At 43.6% G+C, this 23,275-nt stretch overlaps 1 protein-coding gene across 1 annotated transcript in view; it reads left to right on the top strand.

The window, feature by feature from the left end:
* The window catches only part of TMEM132D (transmembrane protein 132D), a 265,283-nt gene extending 244,544 nt beyond the window's left edge, over window positions 1-20,739 (top strand). Inside the window, exons 6-9 of the mRNA XM_009274370.1 lie at window positions 13,252-13,457; window positions 14,602-14,875; window positions 16,462-16,653; window positions 19,558-20,739. Of these exons, the coding sequence (XP_009272645.1) occupies window positions 13,252-13,457; window positions 14,602-14,875; window positions 16,462-16,653; window positions 19,558-20,739 (1,854 nt within the window). The remainder of the gene's footprint in view (window positions 1-13,251; window positions 13,458-14,601; window positions 14,876-16,461; window positions 16,654-19,557) is intronic.
* The last annotated feature ends 2,536 nt before the right edge of the window (window positions 20,740-23,275 follow it).

Genomic DNA, 23,275 nt, shown 5'->3' with positions numbered 1-23,275 from the left:
ATTACTCTCTGGAAAGAAATTAGAAGGGCAGGACACTTCTTGTTTGAGGGCAGAAGTGCTGGCTCTTTAGGGTAGGATCAAAGCTTACCAGAGTCAAAGAAAAGTCTGAGGTTTGGATTAAATCCTTGGGCAGAAATATTGCATCCTTAATGCTCCAAACATTAAGGTTGTCGAATGAAGTGGGACAAGTGCTATTGTCTCCACTTAATGGATGGAAAATGTCTCTACTAAAAACTGGAACCTTGAACATCCAATCCAATTTGTTGCTGGAGGGCTAGACACGTGACATGCCTGTGATGCCTGTGGCATGCCATGGCCTATGGCACAGAGATGCCCAAGCTAGTGAGTCTACCCAATGCTGTACTCTGTGGAGGAAGGTATGGAGCTAATTTATGTTGGCACAGCACCACACAAACATAACTCTATTGCTTTCAGTGCTCAACTGGTTAGATACGTTGTAAATCTCCATAGCTCACCCAGCTTGAGGATTGGCATGTCCATAGTCAGCCCAGGTGCTCCTTGCACACGTGCATTTGGGAAGGCTTGGCGGAGGAGGCAACATAACCAGGTCTTCCTGGTTCCATGTGACTGCCTTCACCGCTCTCCTGTCTTCCCTCCTTTATGGCTGTTTTTGTCAAGAACACGGGCCAAACTATATAATCCGTTTGCAAAAGTCAAAGTGTCGTTGCTGAGTCTTCGGTAACCACCTGTCGCTGCAGCACGAGCGACATAATTAGAACTGACAATCCCTGTCTAGAGATTTCTTGGAAGGTGGAAAAATGAGAATGTTGTCAAAAAAATAGCAATGCTTCCAGTCTGCAATGCAGTGATGGAGATGAAAGATGAGTGATTCCAAGGAGGCAGAGAATATATCAGCCCAGTGCCTTTTTCTAACTAGTTTAGAAGTCCAAAATGGTCTATAAGGATTTACATTTCTCTTATAGCCTTAAAGAAAATGTATTTTAAGCTGGCTTCTCTATTTCTCTCTCTTTACTGGACCAAACCAACAGCAAGTTTCATAGTAGTCATGCTTAAAGCCACAATAAGGGTGGTAATTTCTTTTGCATTAGTTGATGCAAAAGGATTTTTATATTTTATTTGTTTTTTAGTTTTTTAGTCATTTTCCATAAAATTATGAAACCCTTTAAAAGAGGATCTTATTTTTTCTAACAGAGAAAAAATAAATTTAATTGGAAGCAATGTTGAATCACACTATGTTTTCAGTTCTGAGTAACATACAAATCTCAGAATATTATATGACTTTTTTGTTGGTGGACAGTGACTTCAATGGCCTTTAGTGCTCACATTTCAGGACAGAAGCTAGTCAGCTGGAGAGGTAGGGATTTCTGTTCGGGGGTTGTTTAAAAGACCTGTTTGTAACAACCGTCATCTTGGCTGGCACTTTGAGAATTGAGCTAGGGACCTCCCGAGTTAGGAGCTCAATCTGAAATAGGGGAGCTAAATCACATAGCTTGCCTAGCCGTGGGATCTTACACTGTCTGTGCAGCAGGGCGTGCGGAGGAGCTGCAATGCACGCTACTCAGCACATCATGCATGTTTCACTTCCATCCCACCTACGCCCTCAAAAGCAGCATATATGTAAGAGTCACTTGAATTTGCTTGTGAAGTAGAGCTCTCCTTTGCACTTGTACAATATATCAAAAATGACCTGGTAAGGTTAGATGAGAAATGACTGGAAGTGTGTCTCAGGGTAACGAAGAGGAAAAATAGGAGTTCTTTAGAAAGACAGGCTTGTTAACATAATTGTAATATATGTGATGGCAGTGCCAAAAAAGAAAACTCAACATAGCCAATGGAAATACTGTACTATGCAAATATTGCAGACATTCAGAGAGTCCAATCCCTACATCTGCCTATGCGATTATACTGCATGGGTATCACCCCAAAATGAAAAAAGGTACCACGGCTAGTGAAGCCACAAGAAGCCACGAGGGTGGCAGCAGCGCGTGTGCCAATAGCAAAAGCGCGGTGCTCCCACAGGTAGAGGGGTCAAGGGAACTCCGGGGTGTGAGACCAGGGTCTGCCCTGGTTTTGAATTACAGGGCACTGTGGTAGGGGAGCCCTGCGATTTTGGGATTCATTTCTTGGCTGGGTCACAAATGTTCTGTGAAGCCTTAGGCATGTGATTTGATCTCTGTGTGATTCAGCCCTTTGTCTCAAACAGTAAATAAAAGCCTGTTTTCCTGCCTTGGTTAGATGTCATAAGAGCTTTATGAAGGGAACATCACTAGCTGGGTATCAGGGGTCTCATCTCCTCTGTGACTATAAAGGGCTGCTACAATATGTTAATGAAACATTTTTAGGAGGAAGTGTTTGGATTTGGTGATTATCAAAGGGAAATGATCTCCACATTGCAGAAACCATGCCTCGCTGAGGAGTAACCTGTGGCAAGGCCGCAGCAAACCAAGATGTGGGATCCTCAGTGGTGGATCCCTGGTACGCTCACCCCAAACAGGGAGGGAGAGTTCAGAGCGGTGTTCATTTGGGAATTCCCCAATTAGGGAAAGACTTAGTAAACAGTCGGTGTTATAGTCCAGCTGTGCTACCAGCACATCTCCAGCTTATGAGACAAGGATGAGCCTTGATCTCTGTGGTGGGACAAGCCCACAGCTTGCTGCAGTAAGGAGGGACATTTTGGGAGACTGCACTCTCCCTGGGTGGCACAGATGAGAAACCTCTTTTTCATGCAGGGAATTCTTTCCTTAAAAGGACCTCTTGCTTTTGTATAGAACAGCCAGCATTCAAGTACAACATTTCTTTTAGCATTGGTCTTCCACCTATATGTTTGTTGTTCTAGTAGGCAACTGCGAATGACACGTGTACTTTCTGTGGTCAGCATATGAGGGCATGAAGCACATACCTGGTAAATTCGTCCGAATATAGATTTGTTGCTTAATATAGTACAAAGCAGTGTAAAATCAGTAAGTATTATGGTAGCCAATAGAAATATTTTTGGCCGTCTGTGAATGAAAGAAATACAACGAAAAAAATTTGATGCCTTCAGCTGAATTGCATGCTGGATCGCCTGTGGAACAGAAAGGAATTGGCAGAGATTTTAGTTTCCTATAGGCAAGGGAAGTATGAAGCATCCTGGATATGACAATTAGATGCTTTGCACACCTAGTTATACTGTCATGATAATTATAGGCAAAATCAAAGTTACTGACTGGAGGTTAATGCTGCTGGTTGTTTAGTTTCCCAGTCTGGGTCTGAAATCAGCGTGTCGGTGTGCTGTCAGGAGCACTCCAGCCCCGGCGTGCTGGGAGAGCCAGGCAGCAGTGGGACTGCTCTGCACTGGCACTGCCAGCGCTGCTTCGCCTGCCCTTTTTGCATTTGGGGAGATTCAGCATCTCCTAAGGTCCTTCAGCTGCCCTGGGAGAATATAGGAGTTATCTGAAATACTTTGCCTTCCTGTATATTCGGTCAGATCCATACTGCACGCAGTTCTGCCCATTTTCCTCTCAGCTGCTCCCAAAGCAGGGGGGGGTGTCTCACATACAGTGTGAGCAGCCCTTAGAACAGGCTATTTCAGGCTGTGTGCATCTCGATTACCTTCCTCTCCCCAGCATTGCTTCACTGACTGGATCTGACAAATCCAGAAGACTGACCGTCCCCTTTACAACGCAGTTTTGTCTCAGCGTTTAGTCCATCCAATTTGTCACATTTTTCATCGGCTCTTCTTCACCTGAAGTCAGGTATTTATTACCCGGAGACAAACAAGCAGCCTGTGTGTCTCCTTTCTTTTCATGAGTGTGAAGCAAAATTGTTCTATTGCTATTGCTCCTCTTTAAGCTTTACTGGAAGGAGGGGAGAAATGCCATTCTCAGTTTAGTAATAAAAAGCTTGGGGTTTTGTTTATTGTTCTTCTCCCACTTTACTTGGATGACTGCAGTGAGCGATACAGAGTGCATGTGGTTTTCAGATCAAGAGAGAAATAGAAAGATGTAACTTAATTAACGTAGGCAAGAAAGTGTTGTCACATTCATTACAAACAATTGTGGCTTCTAAAGTCTAAAGCGCGAGGTGGTGGGTTGAGTCCAGCAGCTCTCTGGCTAGTCGTCAGACAGTACTTGCCTGTCTAAAGCTCTCCTACGTGGCAGTGCTGACATTCCCGTGTCCTGCTGATTTAGAGGAGCAGACACCGAAGCCGCCTCATTCTTTTGCTTATCCTGTGCTGGCAGGATCGCTGCTCGCTGAGTATCAAGAGCAGCAGGTGGGCAGGAAGTCGCCACCTTCCTTTTCCAGCTGGAAAGCAGGAATTGCAGCCTAGCCAACAGCAAATGAGGGATGGCCATAGCGGCAAAAGGAGCGGAGAACAGCAGGAGTGAACGAAGCCATTTGATTCTCTTCACACCGCCTGCTTGCCAGGGACACGGTTTCACCCTACGCCACATCCCACAGAACTGTATCGTGCCCTCGGTGTGGCTGTGATCGACTGCTGGTGCGGGTGGAAAAAGTGAGGGACTGTCCTCTAACTACAGATAAATTTTAAGCAACAGAAAGATGTACTTGTGTAACCCTAGCACCTGAGCTCTTTCTTGTTTCTTATAGATTAAGCTTTGCAAAATCCCTGTAAACAAGGGGATAGTATCCTCATTTTACAAATACATCAAAGGGAGATTAAAGCCCAGATTCTTAAAGAGATTTAACCACCAAGCTCCCCTTGAGTTCAGTGGGAGTTAACACTTCAATATCCTTGAGAGTATGGATCTCAATAAATTACACACAGTCATCTAAGAAGTGTGTGATGGAGCTGGGAATTAATCCCAGACTTTCGGAAAGGTTGTTCTGTGCCTTTACGTTCCTTTCTGCAAATGAGACTAGCTCTATTTGTTGCACTAAAGGTACTCCCGATTTCATGTGATTGGATTTTAATTGAGCAGAGTTTCATTGTGGTGGTTTTGTTTTGATTTGTGGCCCCAGTTGATTACAGCTTATTCGGGAAAATTTGGCAGAATATATTCTGTCAGAATTTGTAGTTCTGTAAAACAGCTTCATGAAATTATGCTAATTTCCCTGGAATTTCATCTCTGACAGAAAAAGGAAGAAAAGGATGCTAGCGGGTTCCTGTTGTGTCAAAGAAACATCTTGTTTTGACATTTCCAAAGTGAAATGTTTTGATTTTTCATTTTAAAATAACTTTTTCCTTGATGTTATGGTATTTTTACATAATTTTAATCATTTGAAATTGAAATGAAACTGAATTTCATGACCCAAAAATGAAACCAAATGTAGGTGTCTTGAAAGCCCTTCTGAAAGGAAACACCCATCCCCCAGGCAGCTCTCCTGCCAGTCCCGTGGGAAAGGGGCCGCTCAGCACCGGGAACGCATCACCCTCAGGTGGCTCCTGGCTGTCCTGAGCACAGTGGCTGAGTGAGGACAGGGAAGATGCTCTTTACAGACTGCAGGTAGCCCTTAGGCAGGTACTGAAACATGGGTGAGGACGGCGTGTACGGGGGCTCCGTAAGGTGTCCACAAATGACTGCGTGTCACCTGTCCTTCTCTCACTCTGTCCCTGAAAAACGTATAGATTCTGTGCAAATCCACTGTATAGAGATAAATTTGACTGTTCTAAGTAGTGGAAATGGGTGCAAAAGCAACATTGAAGGGAAAAATGCACCGAAATCTTACATGTCAAATCTTGATTTAAGAAACCAAAAGGTGATTCCTGAGGAGAGACTTTTACTGAGGGGATTTTTCAGTTAGTTACACCAACACACTGCAAACATTGTGTCAGACCCATAACGTTCACAAAGGGAAGTATTAAACTTGCAGCTAGAACTGGATTTTACCCAGAATTGTAAGTCCTTTTAAAATGTGCCATTGCATATTTCACTCAGGTATATTTTGCTGGGGGTAATATATTGATGTTTGCCACAAAGCTATAGAACAAACGACAAAAAATCTTAGAAATTAATGTGCTTCAGGTGGATTAGTGCAGTAAAAAACATTTTTCATTTGTCCAAGTCTCTGCTAATATCTATTTACAGCTGAGCTTCCTCTGGAGCAGTGCTAGGTGTGCTTCCATCATGACGCTACGGAGGTGCCTGGCAAGAAGCAAGTTCTTAAGACCTTTAGAAACTACGGAAGGTGTTTGTCCCTGGGTAAAAAAGCAGATACAGTTGTGAATTGCAGTAGTTTTTGGTGTCATGCTGCAATAGGAAAACCACTGCAGAGAAGTGTGGACACTTTGAAGGTGTGGACCTTCAAAGTTCAAAGCACCCTCTGTTTTTTCTGAATCTGAAGAGTTCAGATGTGCCGCTTGACACCTCCTCTAAAAAAGGCACAACCTCACTGCACAGAGCGGAGAACCAGATATAAAAGGAATGACGAGGTATGAAGCCTTGTGAACACAGCTCATCATTTACCAACTTTGAAAGGGTATTTTCAGATTTTGGCAGATGTTTCAGTACTCACAGTCAAAATTCAAAATATTTAAAGTTAAGAAGACCTTATGCAGTGTAAATCCCCCCAAATGGGGAAAGCTGTCAAGGTGATGCTAGATTTAAAATCTGTCTGGAATCCAATCGCTAGGGTTCAAGCCAAGTCCTTCTTTCGGCAGCTGTAGAGCAGCCTGGCTTGGGACGTTTACCCTGCTGAACATGCAAGTCACTGAGTAACTGAGGAACAGGAAGAACATCCCTAAACTTGATGTGATATCCATTTGCCGTTACTGTTTCTTTCCAGAAAAAAAAAAAATCTCTTTTCTCTGCAACACAAGAGGTGTTTTAATTATTCCTCAAGAGCAGCTGTTCAGTGGTTGTTCCGAATTCCAGCAGCATCCAGGGTGGTTAACAGACCTGCTGCTGCCATCGGATCTGAGGACAGTCATTTCTTACCCTCAGGGTCCTCACAGAATCCCAGCCTAGGACAGGCCCCTTCTCTAGACGTGTAGTGGGTTTAGGGTTGATCTACCCCCCGTGCTGCTTCTTCATTATAGTCATTTATCTCTGCCTTGCATAATTTCAGGCTGGATTCAGTTATCACAGTAACGAATCTCACTCCAACACCGTGGGTTAAGAGCGGGTGATTAAAGGTGACTCCGCCTCCCCTGAGTCATTTATAAGTGACTTATAGAGCTAATAATGGCCTCATCCTTTTGTACCTTGATACACAGCTTGTGTTCTGGAGTCTTTTATAGCTCAAATGAGCTGCTTTTGCTTATTTATTTCCCTCCTCATTCATTTTTAATGGTTATAAGAGACTCCCCCATTCTTCTTCTGACAGCAATGATTTAGGCAGAACTCATTAACATAACTTACATTACTAAATATCGCCATTTATGCTGGCAGACCAAGGAAAATGTGTGCAGTGCTAAATCAGAAGAGATCCCGTGAGCTTGCCAAGGTGGCAGGGCTGTGTTTGAAGTGTATATTATAAACGGAGAGTGCTTGTATGGGGGAAGGATCACTTACAGAAGCATGGATCGGGGACAGTGTCCCAGAGTGTTTCCGAAAAACAGATTTTATGTTGACTTACTTTCCTAATTGGCCACCCTTAAAATGCCTAAACCAGAACTGCTCTAGGTACATCTTATTTTCAAAGACTTATTAGCTGTGACTTTGTAAGAGTTCCAACAGAATTACTGTAGCAGAAAAGCAGTTTCCTGTGAGGGTTTTACCGCTATCCCATGGGAATTTAATAATGATAATGAGGTGGGGAAAGACTGTTACAGCTACTTCTGAGAGCTAACGGGGAAATGCTGGGTACCTCTTCTGGGAGTTATGATGTACATTCCCCTTTCCCTCCCTCCCATTAGATCTTTGGATTCTATTCAGCCCAAACCAGAGTTTATGGGACCAAAGGAATAGTCAGCCACACAAATTTGTATCTGCCATAGACAGCTTCTGCAAAAGGCTAATGGGAAAAGCAGTAAAATCCTTTTAGGAAAGGGATGGGAACAATTTTCACCAGAGAACTGGATGCAGGAGGTCTGTGTGATAGGGATCACGTGTGATTTGTGAGGGGCCTTATTGCTTCTTTCCGTGTTTTTCCCAGGCTGGCTGAAGTCCTGCTGCTACAAGGCTTCAGAGGGCTTAGTGTTTTCTTCCACGGAGAGTCTTGCAAACTGTGAAATAAAATAAGAGAAATTAATAAAAACTGATTTCCCTTGCTTGTGATCACACCTGAAGAGCATACAGAATATGGGGTGTTTTGAAGGAGAGTGCTGACTTCTTTTCAAATAACACAAACAGGCTTTTTAAGTAAACAGAAAAAAGAAGTGCCTTGGACCGGCAATATCCCCCTCCTTTGCTGGTCAATATTTGTTTGCCAAGGAAACAGTCCTGTGTTAAAGTGACACAGCGGCATCACTTTCACAGTTGCGAGGCTCCCAGCTGACTTTTGGGCACAGTTTTGGGGTACCCAATGTACAGAGCTGCACATGGGGCTGAGGAACGCGTATTTACAGCGAGGATTCTGTGGTAGGAAGCAGCGGTGACTTAACTCAATTCCCATTTCTGGCAATAGGACTGGGGGTTTGAATTAAACGCAGTGCTGAGCACATTTGAAGTATTCCACTTTGCACATTTTGTAGCACTGATGATTGAACTCGACATCCAGCTTGCCAGAAGCCACATGTTTGGTATGTGCATGGCGCATTTAGAAATCTAATTCCTAATTCTGTGCTGTGCTGGCAATAAGGGACCTCTGACCTCTGCTGCCCTGGCACACGGAGATTAGATACGTGTGTGACTCAGAGGAAGCTGTCTTAGTTGTTCACTGGTGTAAGAAAAAGAGGTGGAGCTGCAGGAGCCAAACAAAACCCAAAGCACTTTTATAACCTACCAAGTTCATGCCCAAAAAAGCCATTCAAACCCCAGTTCCCTCAAGAGATAAAAGTCCCCTGTACTGAGAGAATTTCTGGAGCATCTTGTGAGCACTAAGTACAGCCTCCCTTAATTAATGGAAGGCAGCTCAGCGTAGTTGTGTGAAAAGCTCCTGTGACATAAAGCCCAGAAAGGCTTTAGCAAGGGAGCACAGCACCAGAAGGGTTTAATGGCATTATAATGTCCTTGAATTACAGTGGCTACGAGAGAGAGATGTATTCCAGCAGTACATTAGCAGTAAAAGAAAATCTGCTCTTTCCCTCTTGAGCCCTTGTCACCCTTACTGAAAACTGGAGTCGCCATCCCTGAGATACCAAAACTCAAAGGCAGGAGAAAAGGAGATATGGGTGGGAGTCCCTGGATTTTGGAAAGAAAACAAGTTGGTTTTCCCTGCAAATCGCCCACCTTGCTCCAGCCCCTTTGTAGTTCCTATTGCATTTTATAATGTGTTTAATAGTTTTCTGAAATCTGTCTGGTTTGGGACAAAGCTTTTGCAGCCTCATAATCCCCTTAGTAACTAACTGTCGGGAAGCTGTTAGCTGATTTAGTACAGACCCTCCCTTTCATTCGCGCACTCACGCACACATATCCGAGGGTACGTGCAGTCGCTCCATTCATGCGTTTAATAAACTTGAACCACAGCCATTTCTGTTGTGTGTGGCGAGGCGTGTAAAGCAAGACCTGTAGTCCAGGAAGGAGGCTTGGTAGTTAAAGGCTATTTATATGAATTAATGCTAAAGAAAAGGAGCTGCTTGACAGACTGAGGAATTGAAAAGGAGACATGCAGGTTCAGAAAAGGCAGTGGCAGCAGAAGCTTCTCCGTGCTGCCCCCATCAACATTAACGTGGAGAAGCCGTGCGAGGGGGCACCTGGTCGCTCCCTCTGCCTGTGTCAGCCGCGGGGACTGCCCGGAGGCTGCCAGCTGCTGAGCTGCGTTTGACGGGTCTCCGCTCATGTGCATATTTGTCCTGCAGAGGCTCAGCTGAGTCCCATCAAACTCATTTCACAAAATAGTCGCTCATTTACAACAAACAGTTTAGAAAACTCTGTCTCAAAAGAGACAGAGAAGCTCGATTTTTCTTCTTTCTCTACATCTTTTTGGTCTTTCTCTTGTGCTGGAAGATGAATGGTTCGGATGTGTCTGTAGTAACACAGGCATGGCTAATCTGCCTTTCTATTGATGACCTGTTTCTGAATGTCCTGGCCTCATTTATGAAAATGTACTGTACTTTGCACCGTGTTTTGATGTTGCTCTGTTAGGACTGCATGCAAGCTGCAGCAGAACAGTGATGCTTATTCATTCAAACAGTGAAGGGCTGGCTGGGAACTGAATGAGCTCATAGTTGTTGCCGTCTTCACTTACAGAAAGGGAAACAGGAGAAAGCAAGTATCCCAAGCCTAGTCATTCTTTTTCTGACCATCAGTTTGTTTTATAAATCATAACCTTGAAAGCACAAGGTCCTGGTATTTATTTAATCATTCAGATAGTAGCTTTTTAGGGATGGATTCTTATTTTAACTCTCCTTTCTGTAATAACTCCTGATAAAGTTGGAACTGAGGTCTGTTCGCCTGCCAAATTTTCTTTCTCTTGCTATTGCTTGAGCATTAACGAATTTAAAATCTGAGAGTCTGATTCCCATCTCTTACTAGCATAATCCAGCAGTTACCTCTATTGCCTGGGAGAGCCTCAGCCTTGTTCCAGCTTCTGTGTGCTGAACTGCTCTTCAGACACACACAGACCAATAAAAACAGCAGCAAAATCCCACCTGTGCTATCTAGGTGTGCTTCAAAAGCCACCGCTCAGACAGGGAAACCTTACTCCGGCGGAAGGATGTTTGGCAGGTCCCCTGCCAGAAGCCCTGCTGCAAGTGCGGAGCAGAGGATATGCAGGGGGAGGCAGGAGAGGTCTGCTGGGGAGCAGGGCTCCAGGGGCTCAGCGCTCTGCTCTGCAGAGGACACTGCGGTGGTTTGGAAACGTCCCTCAACTATGATTTAGCTGTGCTGCGAGGCACAGAAGTTTACCTGTTACCTTAAATCACTAGGAAATGGTTTCAGTCCTAGGTTGATCACCCCTGAAGACATTTAATTGCCTAATGTGTTAATTAGCTAAGATTCACGAACATGAGGTGTTGCTAGCTGGAAGCAGAGGTGGTGAGGAAGTCACGTGGAAAGCTATTACCTGGACCTATGCCCTACTAAAGAAAATCCTTGTCTTCAGGCCACACTTGTACGTGTGGCCCAGCCTGAAGAGCACAAAGACAAGTGAAGGACCTCAGGGCAATCGGCTCCCAGGCAGAATGTTTTCCTTGGGGCCACCTTGTCTTCAGCTTTGGTCTGTTGCCTCTCAGGTGGGAATCAGCACTTTGAGACTCCGCCAGTTTTTCTTCTCACTGGCATCCCAGGGAAAAGAGGAAAGGTAGAAAGCAGCAGACAGAGCTTATTAGCGCACAGGAGAGTTGTCTGGTTTGAGAACAGCACTTAAAATACAAAAAGGCAACGGGGATAAGTGTAGTGCCAGCAAGGAATAGATGAATTCCACTTGCGGAAACAAGGTACCCCATGGGGTGGGAGAAGGAGCACGTGTACCAGGCACTGCCTGAAGGTTTTCTGACTTCCCGCCTGTCCGACTGGCTATTAGATGTTGCAGGTTGTATGATGTAGTTCTTGCCCTGAAAATACTACACTTACATTAGTGAGCCTTCTGCAAGGATGCAAGAATAACGTCTTCTCTCTTGCTGCCGCCCAGACATGCTGCTCCCAGAAGGGGAATGTGCTTATGCCTCCAGCCTTCCCTGTAGCCATTTCTGCAGGCTCACATGAAGCTTCTCCTGGAGTTTTGCAGAGTCTCATCTTCCTCAGCTCAGGCCAGTTTGGTTCAGCGTTACGATGAAGTGGGTATTACCTTAGTGACACAGGCGCAGCTGGAGCCAGGACTTTGTGCTCAGCTGCCTGCTGTGAGGTCCTTCCCCTGCATTGCATACTCCCAAGCTTTGAGGCTTTTTTGACAGCAACTACGTTTTCTTGCTGTGCAGCACAGTGAGACTGGATCCTGACAGGAGCCATTAAGAGCTACTGTAAAACATGCCAACATGAGAATATCCTGAAAAACAGAATTCTGCCTGTAAATAAACTCCTCATTTTCCTGCTGAAACCAACAGCAACTATAAGATTTTGACCTTAAAACAGACATTGCTTGCAAGAGAGGCATTGCAAGACACACGATAACCTTTTTTGATATGTTACCTAGGCTCAGACAGGCAAGGATGGAAATGGATTTGCTATGGATCTGTCTGTAAGGGGGGTTGTTGTTGTTTAAAGATAATAATATTAGGAATGCAAATTATCCTACAAAAGCTGGTGATATTTAAATACAATTTAAATTCATTTAGCATTTAAACAGAAAAGTAGAAAATGGCATTAAATTCAGATGAGGATGAGACTGCATTCTGGAGTCAGAAATATTGAATACATCTACAGAATGGAATAGAAGGTCTGGCTGGTAATGGATTGTGAAAAGAGTTCAGGGTTTTAATAGATCACTCCTTCAGATCATCAGCACGGTAAAATGGTAGTTAATAAATTATTTGATGTGTACATTTACTCATGTATTTTAACTAGCTGTAATGAACCGGTCCTGTCAGCTCACCTAGATCCTTGCAATAGCTGCTAAATCGCTTGAGTGAGATTTAGTAACTCTCAGCAATATTGATGTCCAGAGCTGCAGGTAATAAATAAAGTGACATCAGGACTAGCTTGAGCAGAACATTGTGCAAAGTTTTTGTCAGGCTTGCAGCAGAGATGAAGCTGTTTGGCCCCAGTGAACGCCACTGGGCATCAGTGAGCTCTTCCCTGTGATTAGGTTTTGGATGATGTGACCACCCCATGCCCTGGCACCTGTAACGGGACTCCTGAAGAACCCTTTGTCCCAATTTGGGGTTGACTAGAGAAATTTGTCCACTACTGAATTCTGTATACAGGCAGTTGCCTGTTCCTCCCCGCGGGTATGTGATATTCCTCAGACTGCACACGAAGTAGAGGAGGAGGATGGTAGAGTCTGACTGAGCTTTGGGGAGAAGAGAAGAATCCTCTCTCGGCGCCATTATACTAGGACTATCCTAGTGTTGGAGTGGGAATTAAGGACAGAAAGAAGCTGTTCCTTTAACTAGATTATACTGGAGATGTTTATAGCAGAAAAAGCCTGCCTGTTAAAATGATGCCAAATTATATAGGCTATTAAGGGCACGCCAGGCACCTTTCTTGTTATTCCTAGTTGTCCTCTGAACTTGGAGCCAGTTTAAACCTATATCCTTTCTCTTCCTCCCACTCACTTTCCCAGCATGTGGTGTACTTTATAATTTGTGAAGAGACTCATTAATTTTTTTTTTCTTTCTCCTTTTTTCAGGTTTCTGACAGATGTGACTACGTCTTTGTCAATGGGAAGGAAATGAAAGGCAAAGTGAATGTCATAGTTAATTTTACTTACCAGCATCTCAGTGCCCCTTTAGAAATGACAGTCTGGGTTCCTCGTCTCCCGCTGCAGATAGAGGTCTCTGACACAGAACTAAATCAGATTAAGGGATGGAGAGTCCCCATCATCTCTAATAAGAGGTAGGTTTCATTAGAGGATGTTCATTCTGCGCTGTGCACTTGCCAAAGACCTGTCACGGCCAGCGGATCTGAACATGCTCATTTGGCCTTAATGCAATTCCGGTGTAAATTTGAAGGTCACCAGACACCTATTCAACAGGCTCCTGCACTGGACTTACGAGGGAAATGGAAACTGCAGGTTGCACGATCCTACACTGGATATCAATTTCCTTTTATAGCGCTAGTGACTGAGATGAAAAAAGCCAGTTGGTCAAGTTAGGCAGGATCAGTCACGGGGGCAGCAGGAAGACATCAGCAAGGACCCGCTCTGGCAAGGCTGGTCAGTCTCCAGCCTGGTTCACAGGCCCTGCCCATTAATTAATTCATTGTTAATGGTCACAATTAGAACCTTCTTGTTTCATATCACTGTAGGGGCCAGCAGCCCTGATCAGTGTCCCGAAGTCAGGACACTGATACACTAAGGCTTTAAAGGTACTATCTGTGCCCACAGGTCAGTGGCACGTGAATGACAGGGCAGAGGGTGGATGTAAGCAGATCTCGACGGTTTGTATCTGTTGTCAGTGTTATTAAGAACCAGAAGAACAAATTGATAAAGTAGGTACTTGCTATTCCCACCTACCTACGGAGACATCATTTATCACCATGTTTCTGTTAATATCGCAGCAAAGAGATGGGGATTTTGATGGAGATGTGACTTCAACCTGCATGCCACACAGGAAGGGATGTGTATGTAGGTGCAGACAGGGGAAATTTCCATGGCAACACGAAGATGTTTATGGGAAGATCCAGAAAAAGTGTGAAGGTCCTGAAAGTAAGGACTTAACATGGGAAATAATGAGAGACATTTGGAGAGGACAATGTGGTAGCGAAGCTAGCAGGCCAGATGGTGATTCTAGCAACTGTTTTGAAGACGTAGGCAGCCTGGAGGTCTCAGTTATGAACAAGGGAAACAGGATAAAAGGTGGGGGAGCCTGACTGATTTCAGAAATGCACTGAAGGAAGCAGCTTCAGCAGAGCAATGGAAGGGGGCAAAGGCCCCATGTTCCAGCAACTAGGCTGCAGTCTCATGTCAGCAATAGCTCTCCTGTTGCAAGCTCTCCCAGCACCAGTTTCAATTAATTTTTGATTCTTGGTATCTTACCAGACCAGCCAGGGACAGCGATGATGAAGAAGAGGACGAACGTAAGGGAAGAGGCTGCACCCTTCAGTACCAACATGCAATGGTGCGAGTCCTCACACAGTTTGTAGCTGAAGCCTCAGACCCCGGCGGCCAGCTGAGCTATTTGCTGGGTTCTGACTGGCAGATTGACATTACCGACCTGGTGAGTGACTTCATGCAGGTGGAGGAGCCAAGAATCGCTAAGCTGCAAGACGGACAGGTTTTGATTGGGCAGGAGCTTGGAATGACGACAATTCAGGTAGGGAAAAATAATTACTTACTCCTTTTCCTCCATTAACCCACCACCTTGGGAACTGAAGTACTCGTCAGGTGTACAGCAGCTTCTTGCATTAGCAACAGAAATTGAAGCCATGAATTTTCCCTGGAAACATTCAAGGCCAGGTTGGACGGGGCTCTGAGCAACCTGATCTAGTTGAAGATGTCCCTGCCCACGGCAGGGGGGCTGGACTAGATGACCTTTAGAGGTCCCTTCCAACCCAAACTGTTCTATGATTCTATGAGAATTGCAGCAAGGGCTGGAAGACACAGAAGAGATGGTTTTCTCTTCTTATCTTGTGCCCCAAAGTATGTAGAATGCCCTTTTAGTAAATTTAGCCCAACGTGTGTACTTGGAGGCTGTTTCTGATTATTTTTGTCTGAGGCTGGTTTTGAACCTGGAGCCAGTATACGGACTGTCACAAGGCATGCAGCTGGTGAAACAGCTCCATCTTCTCAAAGCCTACACTGACAGAGCAAAGGGTAAAGTGCCTCAGTGTCCCCACTCTGAAATAACTCACCTAAACCTAGGCATTGTGTCACTGGCAGCTTTTCACATATAGTTCTTCCTGCCATGCAGAGAAAAACTGGCCTAGAAAATGGGGTCTGAGAACAAAAGAGGAAAAAAAAAAAAGGCGATTAATCCAGTGATACTACAAAGTAGAAAACATGTTAACAAGCACTGGCACAGGAAAAAAAAATCTAGCTCTCCAAACATGCTCATCATCCCAAACTGTCAAACCAGAAAATAACAACCACACCTGTCGATAACACGGGTTGTCAGGGCTGGAGAAATGGGATTTGAGATTTTGACTTTCTGCAAAACCTGTAAAGATTTTCTGAATGACTTTCCAAAGCTCTGGGACTTACAATGCTCCAACAAATGCACATAAAACTGTGAAAAGAAAAATCCAAGGGCAAAAAGCTGAGAGCAAGTTATATTTAAAGAATACCTCTTATAAACTGCTTCCAAAATGCTCTGTACCCTATATGGACCATTAAATTCAACTTGCTTGCTAACGAGCATCTTTGGATGTCATGTATCAGTGCACTGACCTCCATGCACATTTTTTTAACCAAGACAAGTTTTCTCTGTCAATTTTGTATACAGTACCATGAGTGTTTATTGTAGCAATACATTAGCTTTCTTTCTATAGGATAGAAATAAATGCTATTTATTCTATGGATTTTATATAAATCTACAGATTGCATTGTATATATGCTACCTAAAAACACAATCATTAATGAAACAATTGCATTTCACGTAAAGATTACATTTACAAATACCTAATATATCTAAAACAGATGCGGTTAGCATAGCACAGAGGTGAATGGCTTAGCTGATGAGAATTACGTTGGTAAAAGATGTTATAAGCACCCTATTATTGCAGAAGAGTTATAAAATGTGACTAGTCATTTTTTAATCATATTGTAATAGTGTCTGTCTGCTAAGAGTAATTCTGCCCGTTAACATAAATATTACTTATCTGTATTACAGTAGCTCCGTTGTAGCTATTTTGCTTGGTGCTACGCAAAATGGCTGTGGCTAACTTTGATTTTTCTTTTCAGATATTGTCCCCCCTTTCGGATGCTATCTTGGCTGAGAAGACAGTGACAGTTCTGGATGAGAAGGTGACAATAACTGACCTGGGAGTGCAGCTGGTAACTGGATTGTCACTTTCTCTGCAGCTCAGTCCAGGAAGCAATAAGGCCATCTTTGCTACTGCAGTAGCACAAGAGCTGCTCCAATCTCCAAAGCAGGTACTGTTGCCCACATGTACTGTGTTGTGGAAGGACACCGCTCTGATTCACTATGCCCCACATTACAAGCTGATGGAATCGAGCAGATTTTGATTAATAATATGCTAATAAAACATTTTCCTTATGGGCGCTTTTTTCTGAAGGCCACCAGGTGCCCTAACAAAAACCCAAAGATCTCACAAAAATGGCACTATGTCTACACAACCCCAGTCAACAGGCAGGCATACTCCATCTGTCGTGGCTGCATCCCATAAATAACACATGCAACTCAATGATGTGTCGTAATTAAGCAACGGAAGTCCCTTTACGCGCGCGCACACACACAAACACTCCCTTTCTGTCCCATCCGGCACCTACTAGATCAGAGGAGATGTTGCCAGCTAGGTTGCCAAGTTCAGCCTCCCACCACAGGCAACCAAATCAACCCTTTAAGCACATCTTTAAATGAGAAACTGTTTTGCATAGCGCTAAACTCTTCTTCCTTCAGTTACTTTCTGTGAGCATTTTAAGAAGTTGTGGAACATCCCTTTCATTCTGATTCATTACTAGAATATGAATCAGCATCATTGACTCATTTCCTGATTCATGATTTCATAAACCAATTTTTGTTTCCCTGTTATCCTTAGTCCCTATATTAGGGAACCAACAGTTACCAAGGGCTTTTGGACTTTGCCATGTCCCTGTCAGTCCCTGCTTGATGTTTGTCCTTGTGCTTCTGTCTACATTTGAAATTTAAACTTTTTTTTCAACCGAAATCCATCAGTCTGGGATTTACGTCAAGGATGCACTGGGCTCTTAACGCTTAAACATGTTCTGACCTTTAAAGGTAAATGATCATGGCATGCACGTTTGAAATCTGGCCAACTGTTGAGATGCTTTAATTCATCATAGGGTCTTATCCTTGGGATGCAGGATAAGAAATAATGCAGAACTGCTGTCTTTATAGGGTGATAAAAATCAGGCTCCCGTAGTATTCCAGGAGTTAAGAAATCAGTGCCAGGCAGCTAGAAATAAGGCCAGCGAGCTAATCCATTGCTGACATGGGGAGTTAAACAAACTACCTTGAAATCAGCCCAAAAGCTGGGGTTGATGGCATTTAGTCCCAATTTGCTGCCCAGCACTGACATTTCAGTTCCCAGAAGCGGAGTCTAGATGAGTCCCTCTCTGGATGCAGGGCGACAGACAGAACAACGTTGGATCAGTATTAAACCAGTGAGGAAGGCGTGCACCTTCCACCCTTGAAGGACTGACTCCGTTTTGAAAGGCATCTGATTCCTTCCATTGCTTAGCACATGATTTTCAGAGCACGATCCCTATAAGCAAAGCAATGCAAAATTATTAAATGATTATGCAGGTTTAAGCAACACAGTGGGAAGATGAGAGTTGATGACATAAATTCTATGCGGCCTTCAAGAAACATCCAAAGATTAATAAACACAAAGCCAGGATTTATGACAGTGTCAGCAAAGTCTTAGGGCTCTGTCCTGAAATAGAGACAGAAGCAAATCTCCCATTGAAGCGTGGGGAGCTTTATGGCTGTGAGGATTTCAGAATCAGGCCAGTAGATTATGCACGACACAATCCCAAAGGACTGGAGGCTTATTCTCTGTGATCTGAACAGGTGAATGACTATGTGCTAGAAACAATTTAAAAGATAACGATACATATTTATTCTCTGTATATATGTTGAGTTAGAATGTAAATACCGTCTGTTTGAAAAACCGCTTATTTAAAGAAACGAGACTTTTATAATCACGCTTTCCGCAAGTACGGTTATTAATCTGTTGGTTGGGTGTTTGTCTGTCTGTCGGGCACTCTCTCAGAGCAGGGTGATCCCAACTCTTACCAGACAAGAGCTCACCTCATTTTAGACACCAAAGAATCCACTCGTCAAGCCAGGAGTCTTTCTGGTGTGGATTCTCCAGTGTCTAATAAGGTGCAAATATCCCAGCCAAAACAGAGCAAGTCAGGCCATCAGACGCAGGTGTTAGATTCCAGGGGAGCAATCTGAATTTTGTCTGTAAATAATTGATGTGTGAATGCCAAGATTTTTTTCAGGTAGCACGACAATTTTCGGTAGCCATTTGAGAGTCCTTAGAGGACCGGATTTTCAGAAATGGGTGAGCGCGTGTTTTCTGAAATCTAAGAATACTTTAAAATGTTTCAAGTTAGAAACGAAAAGTCAAGGTTCCCAGGAATGCTGCACCAATACACATGTGCAAGTACAGAATTAGTACTCAGGTCTGATCCATTTACATTCAGCAAGCCTCCATGCACCCTGAAGTGTGCAATCTGCATTGCTGTGACACGAGACTAAACTTCATTATTGTCTTGCTTTTAATTGCTAACAAGCATGAAAATTACCCCAGCCATTTCCTAAAGAAGCAACTGATTGGTTTCCTCTGCTGGTACAAAATGCTTATTTAATTTGAGAGACAAAAATCAAGGACTGAAGGTATGGAGCCATGTATGGACCTACTTGCTATATGAGGTATTTTTTAACATGCGTTGTGTGTAACAAGAGAAGACTTTGTATTTTAAGCAGTTTAGAAATAACGTTGGGTTTTTTTTCATTTAAATATACAACAGTAAATGATCTCAGTCACTGGTAATGCTTTCTGACATGCAATTTGTTACGGTGCTGAAGTAGATTCTGCAGAGCCCAGGGGATACAGCTCCTTTAAGCACCTTTGGGGAAACAAATCTTGTTATCAATGAGTGTTTTGAACTAGTATTTCTCTTCACATCTTGGCAAGATATTAATTTTATTGCTCTCCCTTTTTATTTCTTTTCTGGTTATAAATGGTGTATGGATCTTGTGAGGAGGAGGGAATAGACCAGCACAAAACATATTTCCCTCGATGTTTATTCTGAGTGTGCGTATATTTGTTTTATATATTACAGGAAGCAGCCATCAGCTGCTGGATCCAGTTCAGCGATGGATCTGTCATGCCCCTGGATATTTATGACTCCAAAGACTTCTCCTTGTCAGCTACATCTCTGGATGAGAAGGTGGTCTCCATTCACTATGACCCCAAATTCAAGTGGCCTGTGATTGCTGCTGAGACAGAAGGCCAGGGGACACTGGTGAAGGTGGAGATGGTGATCAGTGAATCATGCCAGAAATCCAAAAGAAAGAGCATCCTAGCTGTTGGAAGTGGTAGCATTAAAGTCAAGTTTGGGCAGAGCGATGCCAACCCCAACATCAGTGACAGTAAACACAGGGGTGCTGGTGTCCACCTAGAAAATCATGCCAGTGACCGGCGCCAGAAAACCGCTCTGCAGGGAAGAGCTGGGCTAGATGGCCAGTATTACAGCTCCTCAATGGGCCACGAGCAAGGCAAAGGGACCACCACTCAAAGGTCTGTTTTAAGTAAAAAAGAAGGCAGAGAAAGCCTCCTGGATGATGACAGTCATCTGCAGAACATCCCGATAGACTTCACGAGCTTCCCTGCACAGGTGGATCTGCCAAGAAACAATGGAGACTTGGAAGAGAATGACCTAGTCCAGACCCCTAGGGGACTCAGCGATCTGGAGATCGGAATGTATGCTCTTCTGGGAGTCTTTTGCCTGGCAATTCTGGTCTTCCTTATCAATTGCGTCACTTTTGCTTTGAAGTACAGAAACAAACAAGTTCCCTTTGAAGAGCAAGAAGGCATGAGCCACTCTCATGACTGGGTTGGGCTGAGCAACAGGACAGAACTTCTGGAGAATCACATAAATTTCTCATCCCAACAAGATGAACATATCACAGCTATTGACAGAGGAGTAGATTATGAAGAGAGCAAATATCTCCTCAACACAAATGCCGCCAAAAATATTAATGGACAATCTTTCAGGTCTACCGAGTCCACATTCACTGAAGGGAAAGAACAGAAAAGTGAACCAACTACTTCTCCTACCTCTAAGAGGAAACGGGTTAAATTCACCACCTTTACCACCATCTCCTCTGATGATGGGTGTCCAACTGTCAACTCAGTCTTGATGAGCAGTGAGGATGACATTAAATGGGTCTGCCAGGATATGGACCTGGAGGAGTGCAAAGAACTTAAAAACTATATGGAGAGATTACATGAAAATGCGTAATGAGACACAAAAGACTTTTTTGTTTGGTTTGTTCGTTCGTTTGTTTTTCACTCACCTTCTGCCTTTAATTTTGGGTAGTGGGGCAAAATGTTGTATTGATAACAAGAATCAGCTGGTGGATAATAACTCAATGGAGCCCCAAGAAGCCACCCAAAAGCAGCTGGGAGAGCAGAGATCCTGGACAGCTCTTAAAATTCAAGTCTTTGTGCTCAGAGATGGAAGTGAGAGATGTGTGTGGTTTTTTGACGCATGGTAACATGAAAAAAAATTTAGCAAAATAATACGGTCTCATTCTCTGAGCTTTCCCAGAAAATCAATAAATATAACAAACTCCAGTGCAGTTTGGATATTACAAAGTTCGTACAGCTCTACTGTTCAATATTGCAAGCTTTGGTTAAAAGCAAAAAATTGGTCTCAGAATAAATAGATCCATGAAGAGAGCATGTCATTCAAGCCACATGCAGAGAATATCCATCCAAGAACATTAATTTAAAGCTGACAAAACCAAGACTGTGAGCAAAGCAGCTCCCAGAGCTGAAAAGTCATGAGTTTCCAAAGAATCTGGAGGGGAAAAAGGAGTAACTGGGCTGTTTACAAACCAGCATGTTTGCCTCCCAAGCACTGAGAATGGATACACGTATACAGTTAAAACTGAAACTCTCTTTTTAAGTAGAAGCCAAGGTAATAAACTTTGCCAGCCAATTTTCAGTATTTCTTAATTTGTAAAATAGGAGAAGATATAATCTATACTCAGAATATCACTCATATAAAGGAAGGTCTGTTTTGGAAAGTTTGAGAGAACAAGCTATTTTTAAAAGGCCACTTTATTTGATTGTCCTGTTTTAAATTTGTATTCCCAGCCATTTCCCTGGAGCGCTCCCCATCTGGTATCCTGAGGGCACTTACGAGCACCAGTCAACTTTGGAAGCATGTGGTTTCTTCCTTCCCTTCCATGTGCACTCGCTTCTCCACGGTGTGCTCTTGCCAAGCACAGACACTGTTGGTACCACACTGGTACTTGCTTTACATGCTGTCATTTACCAAAGTTGGCCACTGTCTCTTGGGCAAGTGTAACTTGTGCTGAACTCAGACGCCAACAGCAACTGCCTCTTTGTCCATCCCTTTCCCTGGGAGAGCTCAGGTTGTTCGGTTCCTTCTGCTCATGCTTCTTTAGACCCCTGCTCAGCACGTTTAGAGGGCACACGCAGGTCACAGCTGCACATTCAACATTGAAACCTGAACAGCTAAACTCGGTAGATAACATTTACTTCTCCCAGAGGTGATGATTATCTTTTGTTTTCCTCTGATAAGGATGTGTACATATGGTAGGATTTCAGTGATTACCCTTTGAATTCGATGTGCCCTCCAACCCTAAAACCATGACATTTTTTGTGAGGTCCAAAAGCAGTCTCCAACGACCAGTGGCAAAGTGCCAAAGCACTAACTAAAATCCAGCTTATATTTCAAGTTTTCCTTTATTTTCCAGAGTGAGTCCTTGCCCTCCTTTTATTATTAAGTCTCTTTCTGTCACTGAATCTAGGTTGCTCAGTTTAATACACACCCACCCTCCCACAAACACTTAGATTGAATCCCTCTATATTTAGAATGTACTGTAGATTGTAAGAATGTAATATTATATATATTTATAAACATGCCAACTGTGAATAAAATTTGCATTTTAGTGGCTTCATCTTTTTTCCTATTCTGAACGCCTCTTTCCTTTCACTGTCAGAACGTTTACCCTAAAAGAGACTGGCAGCAATATGGAGACTTGTCCTTCGATGAAATGGTGAATTAAGGCTCTTGGCACAATCTAATCACAAAGTTTTACATTGTGCAATGTTGGGGGGAGAAGATATAACATCAACAACATGTTATGCTACAAATGTATTTGCACCAAGTCACCCAAGATTTGAAACTATCTGCAAATAAATTCACATGCATATTTCTAGCCTGAAAGCCTGGTATGTGAGTTTCTGATTTCGGTGCTATTGGGAAGATCCACATTTGGCTAAATGCCTCTGAAGACAATTTTAAAAGAGTAAGTTAGTGTAAATAGGGCAAATGTGCCCAAAACTTTGGAGATTAATACTTGTGCATCAGATGCTCTTTGCTTTCTTTCAGCACCTCTCATCGAGGCCTGGATTACTCAGTCCTATGCAAGCTCGAGGACAAAGTGCGACAGCGAGGACAGCACAGTGCAGGGCCCAGACTAGCTCTGGATGAGCGCTCAGGTGAGGGAAGCAGCCTTGGTGCCGTAGCAAAACACTGCAGCCTCCCAGCAGGTTCAGCAGTGTTCTAGCCCACAGTCTTGACTCCAATTCTGGAGCTATTTTGGGCACTTTTTACACATGACTACGTTGTGTCCACTGAGATTTACCCTCAGTAATGTGGAGGTCAGGGTGAAAGTGGCCAAATCTCAGCTAGCAGTCTGTGCAGATCAGATGCTTGCCTGCATGCAAGGTTGCCTTGCAAAAGCGTCACTGCACGGCCAATCTTTCTCCTTCGGAAAGAGCAGGTACAAGCCACGCTGGGA

Source organism: Aptenodytes forsteri, unplaced genomic scaffold, assembly GCF_000699145.1.
Source record: "Aptenodytes forsteri isolate BGI_AS27 unplaced genomic scaffold, ASM69914v1 Scaffold79, whole genome shotgun sequence".
In the NCBI taxonomy this organism is placed as follows: Eukaryota; Metazoa; Chordata; class Aves; order Sphenisciformes; family Spheniscidae; genus Aptenodytes; species Aptenodytes forsteri.
This window is presented reverse-complemented; position numbering and strand designations above follow the sequence as displayed.